The 19,062-nt window shown below is 29.6% G+C and overlaps 1 protein-coding gene across 1 annotated transcript; it reads right to left on the reverse strand.

Annotated features, from left to right (window-relative positions):
• Positions 1-548: 548 nt before the first annotated feature.
• Positions 549-16,193, reverse strand: LOC112029584 (beta-amyrin synthase). The gene is made up of 18 exons (XM_065767051.1): positions 16,048-16,193; positions 15,871-15,948; positions 5,156-5,341; positions 4,815-4,904; positions 4,481-4,678; positions 4,284-4,368; positions 3,947-4,113; positions 3,650-3,841; positions 3,447-3,560; positions 3,065-3,184; positions 2,800-2,922; positions 2,613-2,711; positions 2,184-2,240; positions 1,886-2,076; positions 1,608-1,785; positions 1,318-1,398; positions 1,142-1,225; positions 549-862 (listed from the first exon to the last, which is right to left on the reverse strand). Exons 1-18 carry the CDS (start codon positions 16,168-16,170, stop codon positions 740-742), a joined length of 2,289 nt encoding a protein of 762 aa, XP_065623123.1. The 5' UTR covers positions 16,171-16,193; the 3' UTR covers positions 549-739.
• Between the last annotated feature and the right edge of the window lie 2,869 nt (positions 16,194-19,062).

Below are 19,062 nucleotides of genomic sequence, written 5' to 3' on the forward strand. Positions count from 1 at the left end.
TGGCTTTTTTAAATATCAATTAAAATTCTTTTAATATTATTTTATTATCCACGTCAGTTTTAATTGTGCTTACTATACAAACAGTTTGCCACGTATACATTTTCTGTTAGTGAGTTAACGATAGGAACCAAATTGACTGCAAGTTAAAAATAATAGAGACCAAATTAACTGTTATCAAAATGTAGGGACCAAATTGATTATGACTCTAAAATATAGGGACCAAAATGATGTTTCCACCATATATATATCGACCTTTGGCCCGGAATTGATTTTATTGACTTATTTTAAATGTGACCACCACGCACCTTTAGTACGGTAGTTACTTTACAAGTATAAAAGCTTATGAGATGTGAGGAGTAAGGGCTGAGGTTTAAATCTCTAGGAGGGAATTTTACACACATATATACTTAGATTAAGCTAGAGTAGAATTCTATCTTGTATTAATATATATATATATATATATATATGATGTAACATAGTGTCAATTGTGTAGGAATGTAAAAATCAATAATAACTAGTCATGATAATAAGTTTAGAAAGACATCGTGGAAAAGGTTGTGTCTATATCATTATTGCATAGATATTCCTTCAAGTAGTACCACATGAGTGCTTATAGGAATCCAAATCTGCCGAATAATATTATGAACTTCTAAATCCCAGAATAGCAAGAGAATTAAAAACTAGGTTTTATTTCTGCGTCATTCATATATTACTTGAACTACAGAATTCACTGCTTCACTCAAGTGATTCTAGATGGCAATGGGACACGCTTGCGGTATTCAGCGAGAGCCCACAACGGATATATATTTCTGTATGCTGCATAGTGTAACATGCAGTTCTGCATGAAGGCTCCAGTGATTTCCTTCCATAAGAGAATTATATAAATGGTTAAAAACGCAGTCAGTAAAATTCAAGCATAACATATTTCCATAGTTTGTTACTTTGTCTTTCTCCTCTTCCCTCTTTGATAAAAAAATTCTTGCTTCAATCACCTAGTGTCACAAGCTAGTTTTAGACCCGTGTTCTTAATTCATAGTGCAAGAAAGAAAACTATCTTCATGTCAATCTTCTTCTTCTTTTTTAAAAAACATTATCTTTTTCCTTTTGATTTTTGGAAGCTTTGTTAATTACAAGGAGATACCTGTTGAGGAAAATCACCATCTTCTATTTGAGAATTGATTATCAGCTTTGCCGCACGGTGAAGAGGTGTTGGGTCTCTTTCAGCCTATTACAAAAGGTTTTGATATAGAATTATGAAAGAAAAACATAAGAATAGATAGTATGTATAATGCTAGATTTTTTAAACTAACAACTTACTTGTCCAGCATGAATAAGACCCATCATTGCCCATGCAGTTTGCACCAAATTTGATCTGTTTCCTTCCAAAGGTACAAATTCCTGCATAATTTATGTAGCATCCACTAAATCTCATGTTTAGAAAAAACAGTAACTTCATTGACAAAGATTCTTCCCTTAATAACAATTTGGGAAACAAAATGGGGTGTGTTATTAAAGGTGCTTGAACTGCTTTCAATAGTGATCGAATCAAAGATATTATGAAAATTTATCAAAGAAGCTCAAAGCACATTCCATGTTGAGACATTTACCTTCTTTGGGCAAGAAAGATAGCTCTCTCCCCAGCCACCATTATCTCTCTGTATTTTGAGTAGAAAGTCAACTCCTTTGCGCATAGTGAGACAATTTTCGTAAGTCTTGCCAACAGCAGCCAGACCTCCAAGTGCAAACCACGAACCATAAGTGAAGCAAACTCCCCAATTTCCATACCTATCAAAATGCTTTATCATGTAATCGATCTTCTCTAATACTCCTTTGTATAATCAAAAGTCGTTTCAAACATATCTAATAAACCAGTTGAGGTACAAACCATGAACCATCTGGCATTTGTATGTCTTCAAGGTAGTTTACAGCATTTTTAATGAAGTTTTCAATCTCTTCCATCCTATGCTTAGGGTATAATTTTTTAAACAAAACTAAAGCTTGGATTGCTGATGCGGTGCATTCAACATACTCATGCTCAATAATAGTATTCGCGAAGAATTCTACAGGATTTAGTAGCTGAAGGGAGAATAGAAAAAGAGCATTCCATTAATTTTGGGCACAAGTTGATACTAAAGCATTTTCAAAAGAACTTTAAGGCCATTTCAATATACTCAGTTACTTACTTCCAACCACTTTGCAGCTCTTGCAGGCTCCCAAGCTGGTAAACCACCACTTTTACTCTACATTAAGCCATAGAATAGAGCTTATTGATATGAACAAATTCAAATACTTAGAAATAAACATTGCAATAGAAATAAATATATATATATATATATATAAACGGTCCCTTCAAAGTGAGTTTCAAAAGCCTATAAGAGTTTATCATATTAATATAAGGTAATGGTGGTAGGCTGGTAGCTAGCTACTGGAATTGCAAACAGTTCAGGAGAAGAAGCTATAGAAAACAACACCATCAGCTTTGCATAAATTATTTTCTTGTAATTGACTAGTTTTAGTTTGACAGTAAAACCAAGTGCAGTCTAGATTTCCCATTGATGCCTAGATGTGCGAAATAAGTATAACTAAGATACAGCAGCAAAGTTTAGCCTCACCTGTAGAGAAAGTATGACATTTATAGAATCATAGAATCGCTCTGGTTTCATTTTCTCACCAACAATATCTGGGGGCATCTTTGAGAAAAGCAAGCAACACTGTGAAATAGAGAAGAATTTGGGGAGGAACACAGTGATTATGGAAGAGGTGCAATACTTTACTTCATCGAATCATTTAAACAATTACCTTCAAACCTTCCGCAGTGCAATCAGAAACTTGCCATCCATGATCTTGATCAGAGAAAGTCCATGATCCTTTAGAAATGTGACGGTGCATGCTTCTGAAGTCACCAGAAGGATTGTCCATGACCTTTTAAATTTTTAAGGGAAAATGGAATCACTAGATTGAATAAATATAGTATTTCCTTTTTTTTTTTTTTTTTGGTAAAAGCAAAATTGTCAAATGTATGCTTTTAATGGTGAACAAATGCTATAAGAATTGAAAATCAAACCTGAGATCTCTTTAGGAAGTCATGTCCTCTCATGAGTGTAGGTCCAATTTCATCTAATAGATTACTTGCAAGTAAGGCTTGAATGGAAAAACCAGTATCCCACACTTGACTACCAAAACTCTGCATACAAATAAAACAGGATATATCAAAATCAGCAATCCCTTCTTTTCTTGCAAGGTACATCAGCACTCAAATTTAAAACTAGAAAACCAAAGATTGGGCTTATTCAAAAATTTAAATGAATGTACTGGTGTCCAAAACCAACCCTAAAAAGAAAACCATTTTAGGGGATGTTTTCATTCACAATTCAATATAAAGTGAAATGTAATCTTTAACAGACACAAAAGATTCTATAATTATTTTGTTAAATATGAGTACTAACCTGCATCTTTATTCCATCTTCAGCAACCCATATGTAATCTGGGATCCTAGCAAGATGCTTCTTGAAATAATGTCCATTTGGATCTTCAACCCAACAAGCAAGCATACATAGAACCTGCTCAATGCGTATGGTATTTGGTATACTGTTTTATAGCCTAAGTAGAAGCTCACCATTGTTTTTTCTTAATTGTAAAGTTACATTACCTTTTCCACACAACCAATGGTAATGTATCGACTGTTCTCATCTTCATAATGAATGTGCTTCATTGTTACTTGAAGAGCCTTCTCTCTAACAAACTTGTTAAATGGCCAATGAGTGAGAAGAGGCTCAGTGAATATGTATAGGCTATCCCAAAGCAAATCTTGTATCAATGGATGTGGATAGTAGTTATCCTCCTGTAATAATAGTTTTGCATAATCAATGCATTGCAGGAAATACTAAAAAGCATATATACCAAGGAACAAAAATTGACCAAAATAAGAAAATTAAGATAAACTCACTTTTGCGCATAGATGACGCACACTCTTCCAGTTAACTTCATTATATGGCTTTGTGTAGAGTTCTTCCCTCAATTGAAGAATGAGGGATGTAATAGGGCCAACAAACCTTTTCCCATATAGGTATGACATAGGCATGTACACCATCCTGCAGTAGCACAACATTTTGGCTACATTTTATGGACAAAGCAATTGATAAGCTATTAGTAAAATAGAAATTCAGAATGTTGCAAGTTTTATTATGAACTTAAAAAATAAAATAAGGTAAAACCTCTGTAGTAAAAGCTTCAAGTAGAGGTGACAGATTCAAATAGAAGTTGTAAACAGACATTATACAAACCTGGATGCATGGGAAGAAATGAAGGAAGGATCCAAAATTCTGGTGGCATTGGATTGCTTCCAATCCATTCAAACAAACCAAGTATCTACAATAAAGGAACATTCGATTTCCAATTTGGTAAAAAGAAATATGATTAGATTTTCATTTACATCACAAATTATTTTTATTATATAAGTCTATACTGAACATGGCCATACCGAAAGCCAGGTCTTTCCCCAAGAAGGAATGTGTGTAACACCACCATGATCAAGGATCCATTTTCGTGCTCTTGCACAAGCATTGTCCTGACCTCCATCAGGTCCTTCCCCAAGCATACGCATGCAAATATAGTTGAAAGCCGTGCAAAACATGGTGCTATGGCCCTCTATGTGAAGTCCCCAACCACCATCTTCATTCTAATAATATAAAAAATTTACAAAATTGTTGTTATATAGGAAAGATTGAACTAAAAGAAAAAGGTAGGTAAGAAATTTAGCTGAAGCTCTAATTTTGTCATTACGATTAACTTGTAAAGCTTCCAAAAATATGTACCTGATGGTAATATATATATCGAAGGATTTCTTTTTGATACTCAGCAGAAAATACAGTATTAAGATGTCCTGTAATATACATACAAAATACCTGCATTTTTTGAAAACCATAAGAAGTCACAGTCAGGCATCTCATAATCCAATTTCACATTATATTGAAAACAATTGTATTATTCACTTTAAAATCAATCTTATATGTTTCAGTGGTATACATTAAAAAAAAAAAAAAAAAAAAAAAAAAGGAAAGCTTTACTAATGTATTCTTTGTAAATAAGTATGCGACAATAGTTTGTGTTTCATGAAGTATTGATCACAATGATGCTATTTAATGATGAAACTCACCAAGGGTGGAAGGAAGAACAATGGGCCAGCATTTTCAGCTGGCCAATGACCATCACTAGCTTGCAAGGTTGAATAGAAATGGACAGCCCTCTTCAATGTAGTTGTGGCATTTTCATATGTGATTTCTTGCCCATCCTCAATCTTAATTGGAGTGATTGTTTGTTTGAAATTTCTCTCCCTCAAAAACTGCAACCATTTTGACAAAAAAAAAAGAAAAAAGAATAAGAATGACATTAGTGTCAACAAATTTATGAAGCGTTAGTAAGCCTAATATATAATTAAATATCATCAAAAATTTTGAGACTTTATAGATTACAATGTACCCACAAGAGAGACCAATATCATTACCTACTAATACTATAGAATTTAATTTCCTATATCAACCAGCCAAAATCGCATTTATAGATCCAGCCTCTTCATTACAATAATATAAATTGTAGACACATATTTTACTACTATATGCCACCTTTTAATCTGATGCTGCATGCACAAAACTAAGGCATTGGGGACAGGTGTGCACTGGTTCCAACATCAAATTTAACTTCCTATATGGTCTAGACATTGATTATAATCATTTTTAAAAAAATAAAGCAAAGAGAAAAAGTTGAACCTATAAATTTTTTGACCAAATCCTAACTGCAAAAGAATACCAAATCCTATTGACCATTTAAATTTGATATTTTAATAATATATAATTGCAAACACCCTATTTTATTCTCAATTAATGATGATACGTACCTTCTCATGTCTGCATCCCCTAACAATGAACAAATTAAATGATTGGGCTAGACTCTCCAATATTTTTTTTCTCATTTTTTGTCTTATATTTGTTTTTTAACTTTACTTTTATTTATGATTTAATCCCTCTTCTTCTTTGTTTTGGATAATTTGATAGTTCAAAGTAGTGGAGATTTGAATCATGAATATTTTCATTAGAAATACCAAGAGATGCTAGTCAAACTACATGTCTAATGGTAATTTCTAGCTTAAATGAATCATTAATCACAAAATTTGTTATTTATCATTTGTGGTTGAAGTTTTTATATTTTTTCCGATTTATCAATTTCAAAAAGATCCGAAATTCCTATCTTATTTCTTGCCCAAAGTTCTCACTTTTATTTAAAAAGTTAATTTTTCATATCAGTCATTCGTAACCATTGAACCCAACGTGGATCCACTCAAGTATTGATAAGGCTTTAGGCTTTTTTTTTTTTTTTTTTTTTTTTTTTTTTTTTTTTTTTTTTTTTTCTTAGAGGAAATGCTTTAGGTTATTTGTAAGTTGTAACGGGTTGAACTAAAGAAGAAGAATTTGGACCAACTTCAAAAGAAAATTCCTAAGGTGGGCTAGTTTAGATAGAACAAGTCCATTTTCCTTTAATATAGTTTAATAATTTTTTAACATAAAGTCAAGATAAAATAAATGTTGCTATTTTCCTTCAAAAAAATGTGCTATTTAACATGCTTTACGTAATCCTAAAAAATTGGTAAAAACACTATTTTGGTAAACTTTACCAAAAAATTATTTTTGTTTGTAAATTTTAAAAGTTATTTTTTTTCATCTTTAAAATTTTGTAAAGAGTTTTTTTAATAGTTTAAAGACAAAAATAGGGATGAAAAAAGAAGGGATGAAAAAGAAATTTAAGTTGAAGGACTAAAAGTAAAATATTGTCAATAATTCTGGGATGAAAAATAAACTTTTCAATAATTTAGGGGGAAAATGAACTTTTAAATGTGAGGGATGAAAAATAAACTTTTGGTAAAGTTTAGGAATTAGAATAGTATTTTACAAAAAAAAAAAAAAAAAAAAAAGTTTTGCGCAATAAAATTATCACTTGCAATTATTATTGTTACTAGTCACTAACTTGTGTGATGCAAAATTTTTTGCATTAAATAACATTTCTCCACTATACAAAAGATTAAAAATGCAGAAAATGATATGAATGAATACAAAAGAGATCTATTTTTACAAGGTAAAAATCCATGTAACATGACACCCAATTTATTCTCGAGCATGTTCAAAATGGACCAAATGAACGTAACAACAATAAATGCTACACTCTAACTTTTAGATATTAATAGATCATGTTTTTTTTTTTTTTTTAAATTATTATACCTACACTTGTTTGCATTGTTGAAATAAATTTAGGAAAATAAAAGTATCCATTAAATAATTGATTAAACACATAGGTACCTCACACTTTTCCAGAATGGTAAATTGCAAATTACACTCTGAAGTTTGGGGATGATTGGATTTTATACCCCAAAGTTTCAGAAACTTGATTTTGCACCCTTAAGTTTGGTTCTGTTAGCAATTTACCCTCACGGTTAATTTATGTTGTTAAGTGACACATCATTATGTTGGTGTGTTTTATTTTTGCCAAAGCAGCTCCAAAACTACGTTGTTTCAGTGATGACCAAGCTAACACAATCAAAACTACGTAGTTTCGGGCCTAAACGTAAAACATATTTCTATAGCTTAAATGATAGCATTCAAGCTAAACTCTAAAAAATAAAAAAATAAAAATTGAAACATAACCCCACAATCTGTTAACCAACTTAGTAAGCTGAATAGCCCGTGAAGAGAATTGTTCCCCATCCTCTTTCAGCCATGCTCGAAAGAACCTAATTCCAATTTTATGGTTACCAAAAAAAAATATTCAAATTTTTTCAAATTAATTAAATCAACTTTAAACCTAAGAAATTATTGTGAACCCAGCAAGAGTATGGAGAGAATTAGTTAAAAAGTGTTTGGTTTCCAACAAAATATATTAAGGAAACAAAAATTAAGGTTGAAAGTCAATTTAATAACATGGGAATTGAAGATGATTATAGTACTAGTTTATGGCTAGTATTCAATGATAGCTGTTGGGCGCAGTGGAAGGCGCCAACAGAAGAGACAACAAGGGACTTCTGAAAGAAGTCAACTAGAATGTCAGAGAAGTTTGTGGGTTGCCAATTCGTATTAGTATTAGAGTAACCATTGCTGCATTGTACACCACGAGATTGCCTGGGTTCACACAGCCAATGGTTTGCAGACAGATCGTGGGGTTCTGGTTTTTGTTTTTTAATTTAAATGTCGTCGTTTAAGCCAGAGTAACGTGTTTTAGGTTTAGACCTAAAGTTTTCTCTCAAAAAAAAAAAAAAAAAAAAAAATAGGTTTGAAACTTTGTCACAAAATATATATATATATATATGTGTGTGTGTGTGTGTGTGTGTTTAGGCATGAAACTATGCAGTTTTGATTATGCTAGCTCTTCACTTGGTCATCACTGAAACGTCATAGTTTTGGGGTTGATTTGACAAAAATAAAACACATTAGCATGATGATGTGTCACTTAATAGTAGAAACTAACCGTTGGGGGTGAATTACTAACGGAACCAAACTTCAGGGTGTGAAATCAAGTTTCTAAAATTTTGGAGTGTAAAATCCAGTCAATCCCAAACTTCAGGGGTGTAATTTGCAATTTACTCTTTCCAGAATATAAACCTATTTCCCAAACTCATCATCCTTAGTGAACCAAGATTTATTTCCTTACTCATCGAGACAATTAAGTGAAATGGTTTTTATTTTATTTTATTTATTTTTTATTTTTGTCTTCCCTTAAACAAATATACAATAAGTGACAACTCCTATATTTTCTAAAAATTTACATTTTCCAACAAATTCTTGAAAACCTCTTTTTATTTATTTTGAAGATAAAATTTTTCTGGAGGCATCACGTGACAGTGCCAACAATAATATATTTATTGCACAATGAGAGCATATGATAATGAAATGACAATATATGGGGTATAGACTAATATTAAGAAATCAACAGTTTTAGGAATATAACCTTAAGTGGTTAATTGTGAGTGCCAGAACAAAATTTGTCACATCATTCATATTTTATGGGTCCAAATTACGTATGTAACAGATTTATATTGTAGAAGCTCAAATTATTATTAAAAATCAAACATTATAATAGATTATAATAATCATAAACTATATAATAAAATTTGAGTCTAGAAATCGTGGTTGCACAAAATAGCTACACCAAATTTTTTAGATAAAGAACAAACAGTTTATTTGTTCTTATCAACTACTATTAGTTTTTTTCCATTTAAAAATAAATACTATTGTTAGTGTTTTAACAAAACACACAACCTTTTTGATAATATTTTGATAAACATAGTAGAATTTAAGTGTGTTTTTAAAATAAAATTAAAATTGTCCTATTTGATTTTACATTTTATTAACAATTTTAATATATATATATATATAGGGCTCTTTTGTTCTTATCTAACCTACGTTCTAGGATTTGAAATAAAATAGCAGCCACATTATCATAAACTCAAGATCTGTTTTGCATCTAAACAAAAAAAATCACCTAAGCGCTAAATTGGGCCAAACTGACAAAAATGGAATAAAGTGATCCGAACTAGTCCGAAATATACTAAATTGGACCGAATGTGCCAAATTAGACCCAATGGTCTGATATGGACCGAACTGGACGGTAATTGACCAAACTAAGCCCAATGGACTGAGTAGACTAAATAGAATGAATTTGACCAAATGGACCGAAATGGATCAAGATGGACCAAGTGGACTGAATTAGACCGATTTGGATAGAATTTGACAAAAACTGCGCAATGCACGGGTCTACTAAAAGTATAATATGATATATGGTTTTTAATGAAGCCTTGTTATTAATTTATAATTTGTAGTTTGTAGTTGTACCAACGGGAGACATGAGCGAATGGGAATTATGATTTTTCTCAAACCAATTAATTAGCCCTGGAAAAAAAAAAGGACAAGAAGTTTGCTTAAACAGTAAAACGTATTTATTCTTTCTTTCTTTCTTTCTCAGAGTTTCACATTATTGACGTGTCCATGATCATGAGTTTCACTTCTACCCACCTAGGTTCATAAAAAATTAGGCTGTAACTCGTACATTTTAGCTTACCTATGACACCTACCAATCTAACATCTTTTGATTGCTTTAATTATAATTCTTTCTAGAACCACAACAAAAATTTATGAAATTTTACAACATTTCTAATTTGGCCTACCACCTCATAATTAAAGGGGCTATTGAAAAACAATTATTGCAAATTGTGGTAGATGCATGTGTAAAGTGGTATGCTAATTTGAGAACGTTGTGAATTTTTGTTATGTCTGTAGTTTTATTGTTAATTTTAGTAACAAGTAGTAAGTTGCAAGTGGCTACAAAGCTAATTAGTTCAGTGTTTTTAGACCCCTATGCCTTCAAACTGATATCTATTGGATATCTAAAGCCTTTTTTTGGAATCTTATTAATTCCAAAAATTTGAATAATTAGTATTATGCTTGTGCAATGCATGGTTTAAGCAAGAATTATAAATAATAAAATTAAATATTTAAATTAAAATCAAATAATAACATATATATAGTAAAAAAAAAAAAAAATATAAATAATAAAATTAAATATTTAAATTAAAATCAAATAATAACATATATAGTAGTAAAAAAAAAAAAAAAACCACGGTAATAGAGACTCACTCAAAGTAAATTATATTAAAGCTTTTCATGTACTTAGATACGACATTTAAACAGAAGGTTTGAGAGTAAAGAAAACCTAGCGTACATAAAAGAAAAATCGTTCTACCCTAAAACAATTTTCCCATAATACAAGTTTTACATGATATTGCTAAAAATTTAAATCATTCTTTTCATATAAAAAAATTGTCCTGTCATTGTAAGTCATATAGCAAATAAGAATCATATTACTTCAAAAAAATAATACATCTTTTTTTCACTCAAAATTAAAACTCAGCCACTCATACATCAAGGAATTTAGAGAGAGGGAAAAAAGTGAACCAATATATATATATAGATATATATATATTCACACACACATATATTAAATGTACATACATTCATACATAATCACAGAGGTTATTTGAAGTTAATAGTACAACTATAATTAAAAATAGTATACGTGACAATTGGGTAAGATATCTTGGTCTAATCAGGGACGGATCTAGGTGGGAAAAAAGCTGCTATCACCATATTGAATACTCTGCACCTAACCAATTGGCTGCATTAATGTGGGGGTGATGTCTGAATAGTGACTTCTAGCTGTACTGCTACTCACAAAGATTTTAAGAAAGTTCTAATGGGACAAGTATCAAGAAGATTAGTTATTTGATCAACAAGTGGAAGACTAGGATGAAAGGAGAAGAAGGAGTATAAAAGGGAAATGATTCCATTACAGAAGGGGGGATGAAAAAAAGAGAGGAAAGAAACCACTTTGTAACCAAGAACCTGAATATTTGTATAAGTCTGAGAGATAAATATAAGAACATACCATTCTTGGACTTGGCCGAAGAGTGTTTTTCTTTTCAACTTGTTCATCTTAGTCATTATAATACTAACTAACCTATTGTGATTTACCTTTAACTCATTGAACGTTTAGTGTTAAACTCACTCTCTAACAAATCTATTGTTGTGGGCTTATTGGGCCAATGTCCAAATCTTATTGGGCTTTGGATAAATTTGTGTCCTTATAATAATAATAATAATAATAAATTTGGTTAGAAAATAGTTGAAATTTCATGATTTTTTTACTTATACTCTGATCCCCTTAACTCAAAATTCTAGGTTTGTCCACGATATTTAAGACACAGTTTATATATATAAATATATAGATATATACACGCACACATTGTAATTTTAAAAGGAACATTCAATCAATAAGGCAAAATCAGGATAGTGATAACGATATGGAATTTATCTTTGCCCATAAATTGAAAGTATTCATATCCCTATTACTCGAATTGTTTTTAATGTTATATTTTATTATTTATCCGAATAATCTCCAATACAAAAAGTAAATTAACAATGCCCCAACTTAAAAAAAAAAAAAAAAAAAAAAAAAAAAAAAAAAAAAAAAAAAAAAAAAAAAAAAAAAAAAAAAAAAAAAAAAAAAATTTAATGTGGGGGTAATGCCTGAATAGTGACCTCTAGCTGTACTGCTACTCACAAAGATTTTAAGAAAGTTCTAATGGGACAAGTATCAAGAAGATTAGTTATTTGATCAACAAGTGGAAGACTAGGATGAAAGGAGAAGGAGTATAAAAGGGAAAGGATTCCATTACAGAAGGGGGGATGAAAAAAAGAGAGGAAAGAAACCACTTTGTAACCAAGAACCTGAATATTTGTATAAGTCTGAGAGATAAATATAAGAACATACCATTCTTGGACTTGGCCGAAGAGTGTTTTTCTTTTCAACTTGTTCATCTTAGTCATTATAATACTAACTAACCTATTGTGATTTACCTTTAACTCATTGAACGTTTAGTGTTAAACTCACTCTCTAACAAATCTATTGTTGTGGGCTTATTGGGCCATTGTCCAAATCTTATTGGGCTTTGGATAAATTTGTGTCCTTATAATAATAATAATAATAATAATAATAATAAATTTGGTTAGAAAATAGTTGAAATTTCATGATTTTTTTACTTATACTCTGATCCCCTTAACTCAAAATCCTAGGTTTGTCCACGATATTTAAGACACAGTTTATATATAAAATATATATATATATATATATAGATATATACACGCACACATTATAATTTTAAAAGGAACATTCAATCAATAAGGCAAAATCAGGATAGTGATAACGATATGGAATTTATCTTTGCCCATAAATTGAAAGTATTCATATGCCTATTACTCGAATTGTTTTTAATGTTATATTTTATTATTTATCCGAATAATCTCCAATACAAAAAGTAAATTAACAATGCCCCAACTTAAAAAAAAAAAAAAAAAAAAAATACAAAGTCAAAAGATGTAATGCAAAGTAAACGTAACGTTCACACCCCACATTTCTAGCATAGTACTTTCTTTTTTTTTGGTTTGTTTAAGGTGAGATTTCCAAGAGTGTTATAAAATTACGAGAAAGTTAACGGGTGTCCAAAGGTAATTAATTTAGGAAATATTTTAATAAACTTTTTATAAAAAAAAAAATTGGTGATATAATTGTTTTAAGAACATTCATTAACATGACCTATAATTTTGGTTTATGTTAACGAATGTTCTCAAGACAATGGTTAACAATTCATTTGAGAAATGTTTTGATACTACTTTTATGAAAAATGTAAAAAATGATCAAAAAATTAATTTTTTTTTCTTTTTACATAAAAGCTTTCTTTAATTAAATGAATTGTTAATCATTGCTCTAAAAGCATTTGTTAACATTTCCCAATTTATAAAGACTTGGCTTTATTTGTCAAAATAAAAACATACGACTAAAAGTGGATACATATCACTATCATGATAGTTTAATTAATATACGAGAAAGTTAACGTGTGTCCAAAGGTAATTAATTTAAGACATATTTTAATAAATTTTTTATAAAAAAAAAAAAATTGGCGATATAATTGTTTTAAGAACATTAATTAACATGACCTATAATTTTGGGTTATGTTAACGAATGTTCTTAAAACAATGGTTAACAATCTATTTGAGAAATATTTTGATACAACTTTTATGAAAAATGAAAAAAATTGTTAAAACATTAATTGTTTTTTTTTTCCCATAAAAACTTTTTTTAAATGAATTGTTAACCATTATTCTAAAAGCATTCATTCACATTTCCCAATTTATAAAGACTTGGCTTTATTTGTCAGAATAGAAACATACGACTAAAAGTAGATACATATCACTATCATGATAGTCTAATTAATATCAAGGTTTTCAAACTCGGACTATTCTTTGAATCGTAAAAGGGAGAGATTCAAGGTTTTTGAGGTCCAACCGAGGTTGAACCGTGATAATGTCATACTTAATTTAATAATTAATTAAAGCCTAAATATAAATATTAAATTTATACAACTAGCAAAATTGACTAATATATCTATATATGTGAGAGAAATTTAATGATTTTCAAGAATATATTTAATAATTAAATAAGAAAGTTAATAAAATAAAATAATAACCATGGAAATATTAAAATTTATGATCAATTTTTGAAGAAAAGTTGAATATCTTTGAAGGATTTTAATTATAATTTTTTTTTTATATTCCTTGTAAGAGATGGATAATTTAATTAAGTAGAATAGAATTGTGTTAAGTTGTTTTTAAGAAAAAAAAAAATTGCACTAAGTTTACTTCAAGTATTTTATTATTATTTTTTTTTTTTAGCACCAACTTGCAAGCTTGGCTGAGTGGTTAGGCTCCAGCTACATATTTGACTGTACTTGGATTCTAAATCGGTTCCCGATTAACCCGGTCAGACTGCCCGGTCTGGTTTGGGTTTGAAAACCTTGATTAATACTCCAATGTAACTTATAATTAGTAGGTTGGTTGTTAGTTAAAAAAAAAGTAGGTTGGTTGTTACCATGTGGTGGTTGTGGCTCTACATAATGATATTAACAAAGATCATCAATTTAGATACATGTTATCTCAAACGAAGTCATCACTTGCCATTAATGAAAAGTGTATGCAAACTTAAATTATTAAGTTACGGGTGTAAACTAATGAATTATTGAAAAAAGTATTTCAAACAGGTGTCATTGTGGTTCATACAGGTTTCACTATGTTTCATAAATTAATATTAATTATTCCTTGACTTATTCATTTAAGACACTCACTAACAAATATCAATCGAAAAATTTACTTATTATTGTGTACCCTTAACACGATAATCACTCTAGAAGTATTAAATGCTTGTAGAGTAGGGGCATATTGACTGACAAAGGAGTAACTAAGCATTAAAAAAAAACAGGGCAAAGGCAGTAAAGTGTGAACAGCAAAATTGGCTTAGGGGGAAAGGAAGATTAATTACTATTAATTAGGAACAGTAAAACTGCTGTAGCATGCAGTTATGGCAATCCGAAGTTCCGAACTTTTTTGAAATGTAATATTTTTATTTATCGTTTTTTTTTTTTAAGACACTAAATAACCGCTTAAAACTAAATCTATTTCATATATATATATATATATTGTAAACACTTTTTATGTAATATTCTTTTAATGATGTCGAAGCCGACCACCCGTAAACCACACAAATAATTTCTTTTATCAATATTGTTTTCTTTTTTTGAGAAGCACACACACAAGAGAAGAAATGATGAAATTCTTACACAAAGGCACAAGTGCAAGACCATATAATTAAGTGATTGTTAAGGAATTATTGCAGTATTTGCTTCGTTTAGCCTTCGGATTCCAACTTGGACCATCTTTCATATTTTGGGTGCATTAGATCACAACATAAAACCTAAAATTGATATTCTAACAATCATAATAAGGAGAGGAAAACTTGAATCCTAGACATATTTTTGGGAAGCACAAAAATATGTCAATTGAGTTACAAGCTCTTGGGTTGGGTATAATTGAAAGTTATAAATATACCACTTTTATAGCGGGTAGATTTTTCTTAAAAAAGAAAAAAATCTAGAGTACAAATCTTGAGCCCTCATATATATAGTGGACAATTACAGAAAAGTAATCAAAAGAAATAACTTTGTAGAATTTGTCAATAGTATATATTAAATCGAAGGTATGTAACCTATAAATAAATACATAATTGGAGGGCTTTCAAATCTGCCACCCCATCTGAAATTAAGCAGAAATAATAGTAATAAAAAAGAGAGGAATAAAAGAATAATAGTATTTATACAGTTTACTACGGACGTACTTGAGGAATAATATGGATATGAAAGGTAAGACTGTAGAGATTAAGAGGTACCTGCTTTCGCCAAAGTAGGTCGCCACTAGGCTTGATCTGGTAGCGGTTCTTGTAGAAATTTTGACGAGCCTTTTCAACCTCAGCTCGTTCTTCTGGACTACCAGCCTCAGGGTCAAATTCCCATATCTGCCTTCCCACAAAGTTGTTTGTGCTGAAGATGTAAGGGTCATTTTCAACCTCAGCTCGTTCTTCTGGACTACCAGCCTCAGGGTCAAATTCCCATATCTGCCTTCCCACAAAGTTGTTTGTGCTGAAGATGTAAGGGTCATTGCCACCCTCAGCTATCTTGAGCTTCCACATTTTCTTTTAACTCTTGAGTTTCTTTCAATCAAATTGCACAGCTATGATCAAGATTTGATGATGTTGACACCACTTGTCTCTTCTATTCACTGTTGACAATGCAATTTAGTACACTAGTACAATTAAATAATATTTATGGCCATAACTCTACACCAATAAATTACCGAGACGGAATTACTCAAGGGCGGAGGGGGCCCATGGTCCCCCAACTATTGAAAATAAATATTCTAGTTTGTATATTAACAAAAAGAATTTTAATTTTAGTTTTGAAATTTATATACTTGGCTTCCTTCTTAAAATAATTTATAAATTGACTCAAGAAATCCAACAAATAGATAATAAGAAAAATCTATAAAAAAAAAATGCACATATCTAGATAATAATAAAAATCTTTGGATAAATCATCAATTACAAATTCTAACAAAAAAAAATCACATAAACCCAATAACCTTTCCTCAATTTTTCTTTCTCACTTGAGAGTTTTATGCCTCTCTCAAATGACTCCACCCTTAGCCATAAAGACATCTCCTATACCACATACTAATCCCTCTATCCACACATCAGTTAGATCTTGAAAATATTAGGACGTGCCAATTAATTTACAAAATTCTTGATTATAAAATTTTATTATTATTTTTTTTCAAAAAAAAATTAATAATAATTAATAAATTAATGTTAATAATGCAACGTTGTCATCCACTACTATTGATATTCCAATTTTTTAAAATCTTTGAACTCACTGCTACCGGCCCTTTCACTTTAACTATTGTATACAAAATAAACATAAAGCCGTTTTTTCGAAAGGAAAGTACATAATTATTTATTTGTATATATACAACCAAGAATTTAACATCAAGTATATATCGTCAGTGGATTGTAATTTTCAAAAGAAATTTACTTTTTTAGTGTATATAAAACCAAGACCAAGAAAATATAAACAGTATTTTAAATGGTTCATACATGGTTTTTTAAATAAATAAAAAAAAATGGTTCATAAACACGGTAGAGAACTCTTTAATGTATCAGTTTGAATACAAATTAATTTAGCTGATTCTTGCGTTTACGTACTAGTGTTGGGACCCACGCGCAGACTGAAACTGAGTGTTGCGTTTTCAGTTTTTTTTTTTTTTTGCTTTCATGCGGTTCAGAGACAGAATTTACTGTAAAAAAAATAAAAAAAATGTTCGCACATTGTTTATTTATGCACTGTTTATAAGACCTATAACTACTTTATTTAAAACAATATTAAAAATAAGTCTTACAGTATTATTTATATATTTAAAAATTATTTTACTACAAAATTTTTAACAATAATAAATTGTCTCATCTAATATTTCCAAAAATTCTGTTTAGCAAATACAAAGTCAAAAGATGTAATGCAAAGTAAACGTAACGTTCAACCCCACATTTCTAGCATAGTACTTTTTTTTTTTTTGGTTTGTTTAAGGTGAGATTTCCAAGAGTGTTATAAAATTACGAGAAAGTTAACGGGTGTCCAAAGGTAATTAATTTAGGAAATATTTTAATAAACTTTTTAAAAAAAAAAAATTGGTGATATAATTGTTTTAAGAACATTCATTAACATGACCTATAATTTTGGTTTATGTTAACGAATGTTCTCAAGACAATGGTTAACAATTCATTTGAGAAAGTTTTTGACACTACTTTTATGAAAAATGTAAAAAATGATCAAAAATTAATTTTTTTTTCTTTTTACATAAAAACTTTCTTTAAATGAATTGTTAATCATTGCTCTAAAAGCATTGTTAACATTTCCTAATTTATAAAGACTTGACTTTATTTTTCAAATAAAACATACGACTAAAAGTGGATACATATCACTATCATGATAGTTTAATTAATATACGAGAAAGTTAACGTGTGTCCAAAGGTAATTAATTTAAGACATATTTTAATAAATTTTTTATAAAAAAAAAATGGCGATATAATTGTTTTAAGAACATTAATTAACATGACCTATAATTTTGGGTTATGTTAACGAATGTTCTTAAACAATGGTTAACAATCTATTTGAGAAATATTTTGATACAACTTTTATGAAAAATGAAAAAAATTGTTAAAACATTAATTGTTTTTTTTTTCCCCAAAAATTTTTTTAAATGAATTGTTAACCATTATTCTAAAAGCATTCATTCACATTTCCCAATTTATAAAGACTTGGCTTTATTTGTCAGAATAGAAACATACGACTAAAAGTGATACATATCACTATCATGATAGTCTAATTAATATCAAGGTTTTCAAACTCGGACTATTCTTTGAACGTAAAAGGAGAGATTCAAGTTTTTGAGGTCCAACCGAGGTTGAACCGTGATAATGTCATATTAATTTAATAATTAATTAAAGCCTAAATATAAATACTAAATTTATAAAACTAGCCAAATTGACTAATATATCTATATATGTGAGAGAAATTTAATGATTTTCAAGAATATATTTAATAATTAAATAAGAAAGTTAATAAATAAAATAATAACCATGGAAAATTTAAATTTATGATCAATTTTTGAAGTAAGTTGAATATCTTTGAAGGATTTTAATTATAATTTTTTTTTATATTCCTTGTAAGAGATGGATAATTTAATTAAGTAGAATAGAATTGTGTTAAGTTGTTTTTAAGAAAAAAAAAATTGCACTAAGTTTACTTCAAGTATTTTTTTTTTTTTTTAGCACCAACTTGCAAGCTTGGCTGAGTGGTTAGGCTCCAACTACATATTTGACTGTACTTGGATTCTAAATCGGTTCCCGATTAACCCGGTCAGACTGCCCGGTCTGGTTTGGGTTTGAAAACCTTGATTAATACTCCAATGTAACTTATAATTAGTAGGTTGGTTGTTAGTTAAAAAAAAGTAGGTTGGTTGTTACCATGTG

The sequence above is a fragment of the Quercus suber genome, unplaced genomic scaffold, assembly GCF_002906115.3.
Source record: "Quercus suber isolate HL8 unplaced genomic scaffold, Cork oak 2.0 scaffold_768, whole genome shotgun sequence".
NCBI lineage: Eukaryota > Viridiplantae > Streptophyta > Magnoliopsida > Fagales > Fagaceae > Quercus > Quercus suber.

Excerpts from the sequence above, each read along its gene's own strand:
- LOC112029584 (XM_065767051.1), bottom strand. The coding sequence starts at position 16,170 with ATGTGGAAGCTCAAGATAGCTGAGGGTGGCAATGACCCTTACATCTTC. Across the intron at positions 4,905-5,155 it reads TGTTCTTCCTTCCACCCTTG|GTATTTTGTATGTATATTAC; the intron begins GTGAGTTTCATC and ends CAAAAAATGCAG. Across the intron at positions 863-1,141 it reads ATGGTGATTTTCCTCAACAG|GAAATCACTGGAGCCTTCAT; the intron begins GTATCTCCTTGT and ends CTCTTATGGAAG.